At 36.5% G+C, this 4,263-nt stretch overlaps 1 protein-coding gene across 1 annotated transcript; it reads left to right on the plus strand.

The window, feature by feature from the left end:
- Positions 1–481: 481 nt before the first annotated feature.
- On the plus strand, positions 482–4,263 carry LOC129921976 (anti-sigma-I factor RsgI2-like; the record flags this gene model as incomplete). The annotated part of the gene is made up of 3 exons (XM_056005823.1): positions 482–988; positions 1,655–1,688; positions 4,154–4,263. Coding segments are annotated over 3 exons (651 nt in total), but the record flags the coding sequence as incomplete, so codon positions are not given.

The following is a 4,263-nucleotide window of genomic DNA, read 5'->3' on the forward strand; positions in this document are numbered from 1 at the left end:
ACTGACACCAACATCAGCACCAACACCAACCTCTGAACTTACACCAACATCAGCTCCAACTCCAACATCTGAACTGACACCAACATCAGCTCCAACACCAACATCAGCTCCAACACCAACCTCTGAACTGACACAAACATCAGCTCCAACACCAACATCAGTACTAACACCAACATCTGAACTGACACCAACATCAGCTCCAACATCAGTGCCAACACCAACATCTTTCCAAACTCCAGCATCTGAACTTACACCAACATCAGTGCCAACACCAACATCTAAACTGACACCAACATCAGCTCCAACACCAACCTCTGAACTTACACCAACATCAGTTCCAACACCAACATCTGAACTGACACCAACATCAGCTCCAACACCAACATCAGCTCCATCTTCTGTGCCAACACAAACATCAGTACCAACACCTACATCTGTTCCAACCCCAACATCTGAACTGACACCAACATCAACTCCAACACCAACCTCTGAACTGACACCAACATCAGCTCCAACACCAACATCAGTACCAACACCAACCTCTGAACTGACACCAACATCAGCACCAACACCAACATCAGTACCAACACCTACATCAGTTCCAACCCCAACATCTGAACTTACACCAACATCAGCACCAACACCAACCTCTGAACTTACACCAACATCAGCTCCAACATCAATTCCAACACCAACATCTATTCCTCCTGGAACATATACCACAACAACAACCACAACTCCTGAACCTCCACCAACATCTTTACCTACACCAACCTCTATTCCAACTCCAACATCAGTACCAACACCTACATCTGAACTGACACCAACATCAGCTCCAACACCAACATCAGTCCCAACACCAACCTCTGAACTTACACCTACATCAGTACCAACTCCTACATCTGAACTGACACCAACATCAGCTCCAACATCAGTGCCAACACTAACATCTTTCCAAACTCCAACATCTGAATTTACACCAACATCAGTGCCAACACCAACATCTGAACTGACACCAACATCAGCTCCAACACCAACCTCTGAACTTACACCAACATCAGTGCCAACACCAACATCAGCTCCAACATCAGTGCCAACACCAACATCTTTCCAAACTCCAACATCTGAACTTACACCAACATCAGTGCCAACACCAACATCTGAACTGACACCAACATCAGCTCCAACACCAACCTCTAAACTTACACCAACATCAGTGCCAACACCAACATCTGAACTGACACCAACATCAGCTCCAACACCAACATCAGCTCCATCTTCTGTGCCAACACAAACATCAGTACCAACACCTACATCTGTTCCAACCCAAACATCTGAACTGACACCAACATCAGCACCAACACCAACCTCTGAACTTACACCAACATCAGCTCCAACTCCAACATCTGAACTGACACCAACATCAGCTCCAACACCAACATCAGTACCAACACCAACCTCTGAACTGACACCAACATCAGTGTCAAGACCAACATCAGTCCCAACACCAACATCTGAATTTACTCCAACTTCAGTACCGACACCAACTTCTGCTGCAACACCTATTTCTTTATCTACACCTCTTGGATCTTTCACAATCACTTTATCGACTATAATAACATCCTCCATTACTACTCCTTTAACAACTCCTAAGCCTGTAGTAAGTGGCCCCACTGGACATTCAACAAGTAAGTATATTGTTGTTGTTTTTTTACATAGTGTCTTTTTTAACTTTGAAGAAATAAAAGTAGGAAGTATTTTTTTCATTATATTAATCACATTTTATAATTTACTGGTAAAAGAAAATAATCTTTTTTTTGGTTAGGGCAGATGACTAATTTATGTAGTGTTCTTTCTCTGCATATTTATTTTTTCTTTTGTCTCATAATCTGAGTATCCTGGAGAATGTGCATTTAGGGCTTTTTTTTTTCTTTTTGAGCCACAAATGCATTTACTTTTAGGCCATCAACTATTTCATCTTTAATTTATAAAGTAATTTATAATGTAACTGTGGTTTTAACTGTCGTGAATCTATCTTCAATGTCTTTATTGTAAAGTAAAGATAATTAAATTTTGCAATTTAAAAAAATTTCTCCTTTCAGACCTTGCACTCTATAGAGCCTAAGATGTTAAGTTCATCTGTTTCTTTGGCCAACAGTTAACGAACAGGGTGTCATGTGTGAAATAAAAGCCTTAAATTGCTCATGATTGTCCCATTAATAATAATTTTTTTGTTATTTCTTTTACGAACTTTATCTTCCATTTGTGAATTACACATAACACAACATTATAACAACTAGAAATTCTCAGTTTTATTCAAACATTACTTGAGAAGTTAGCATCAGAAAGTTGGATTGTATTTAAGTGAACAGAGCAGTTCTTGTGTCTGTTTGTATTTGTAATTGGTGTCTTGTATTTTCTCTCTGATGGTAAGGTGAAAATTTTACAACAGCTTTTTGTTTAGATATTTACCAAAAACATACTGCAGTTCAATTTTTGGAGTACATTGAGGCATCTAAGATTAATGAAGAAATCTTTTATGTTTATCTAAACAGTTGATAAGATGCAGTAAATAAGTTTTCAATAGATAATTAATATTAAAGTAATGATTATGGTGCAAAATTACCAATTAGCCCCAATATGGTAGAAAAGCATCTTTATTATGTTTTTTTTTCAAAAGCCCAACAGATTTTAACTACCAAAAGAATATGCTTATATTTTCAATTATCATACCTTTGTAGCTGATAAAGAACTGATTCTCATGATTAAGGATTTGAAATGAAACTTGGGTTGCATTGTTAGTTGCTGCAATGTTTGTAGCTAGAGAAAGGGTTAGGGTTTAATTCCTGGTGAAGACTGGAATTTTTAATTTCCAAATCCACCCAGTTCTAGTGGGTACCTGACATTAGTTGGGGAAAAGTAAAGACAGTTGGTCATTGTACTGGCCACATGAACTCTCATTAACCGTGGGCCTCAGAAACAGATGACCATTACATCATCTGCCCTGTAAATGCATGGTCTGAAAGGGGAAATTTACTTACTTTTAGAGCTATGGTCACTAATATAATAACATAATTCATGTTTTTAAAATATATCATTAGGGCTAATACAACAATTATTTTTTTTAGCCACAGCACCATGCATCATTCCTCTAACCAACATTAGTATACCTGCTGATCAATTTCTCAAGCCAGTTTCTACTAATAAATCATTTGATGACAGTTTGTACAAGCTATCCTTAGAAAATGTAACTAATTGGAATGTCATTTCTGGAAAAGTCACTTATATTGTCAAACAACAAGTGGACGTATTAAATGTAAGTCTTTTCCTTAATTTATTAAAAGTTTCTCAGTTTTTTCTCCCATTTCCTATTTTTAAATCAAGTTGAAATTTTGCACAATTATTCATAGCCAATAACAATACATGAATCAATCTGAAAATTAACCAATTAGTTAATCGTTTGGTACTAATTAATTAATTTGTCTTATATAGCAGAGAGGGAGCTAAACCCTTTAATTTTCAGATAAATGTCAGTAATGAGTGGTTCTTGGAAATAAGTTTTGTTTTTAAAAAGTATTCTTTTTTTTATTACTTTTTTAAGGTAAATGAAGATCATTATTCATTAAAAAGATGTTTTAAGTATGTAAAGCATCTGGATCAAATGGATCCAATCTTAACCTTATCTTTCAACTCTTTAACAAAGGAGATCCAAGAAATAACAGAGCAGTAGAACACATATTTTATTGCAGCATCCTAAATTAATTACATGACACAAAAGTGGTCACTACACACCAGCAGACTTGTCAAAATGTAGATCATCTGTGACTAAAAGGAAATAGAGTGATGGAGTAAACACTAAACTTAAAAAGGAAACAATCATTACCAATCATCACACATCCATAACATTAAAGAAAATTACCCATCACAAATGGAAGTTCTCAATTAGAAACAGACAAAATAAATACATATCACTCTTAATATTAATAGCAGGAGATGTAGAATCAAACCCAGGGCCCGGATCTAAAGATAGATGCAACATCTGTAAAAAAAAAAAAGCATGCACTTGAAACAGAAAGCCATTCAATGTGACACCTGTAATGAATGGTACCACCATCATGTCTCCACATAAATAAACCTGTGTATTATGCATTAGGCAACAAAGACCCTAAACCTGGCACTGTGTACTATGTGGGTTACCTCAGTTTACATGAGGACTGTTTGACTCCTTTGATGCAGACACTTCTAGCCCATACAACATTCTAA

This window comes from Biomphalaria glabrata, chromosome 1 (assembly GCF_947242115.1).
Source record: "Biomphalaria glabrata chromosome 1, xgBioGlab47.1, whole genome shotgun sequence".
Taxonomy (NCBI): Eukaryota; Metazoa; Mollusca; class Gastropoda; family Planorbidae; genus Biomphalaria; species Biomphalaria glabrata.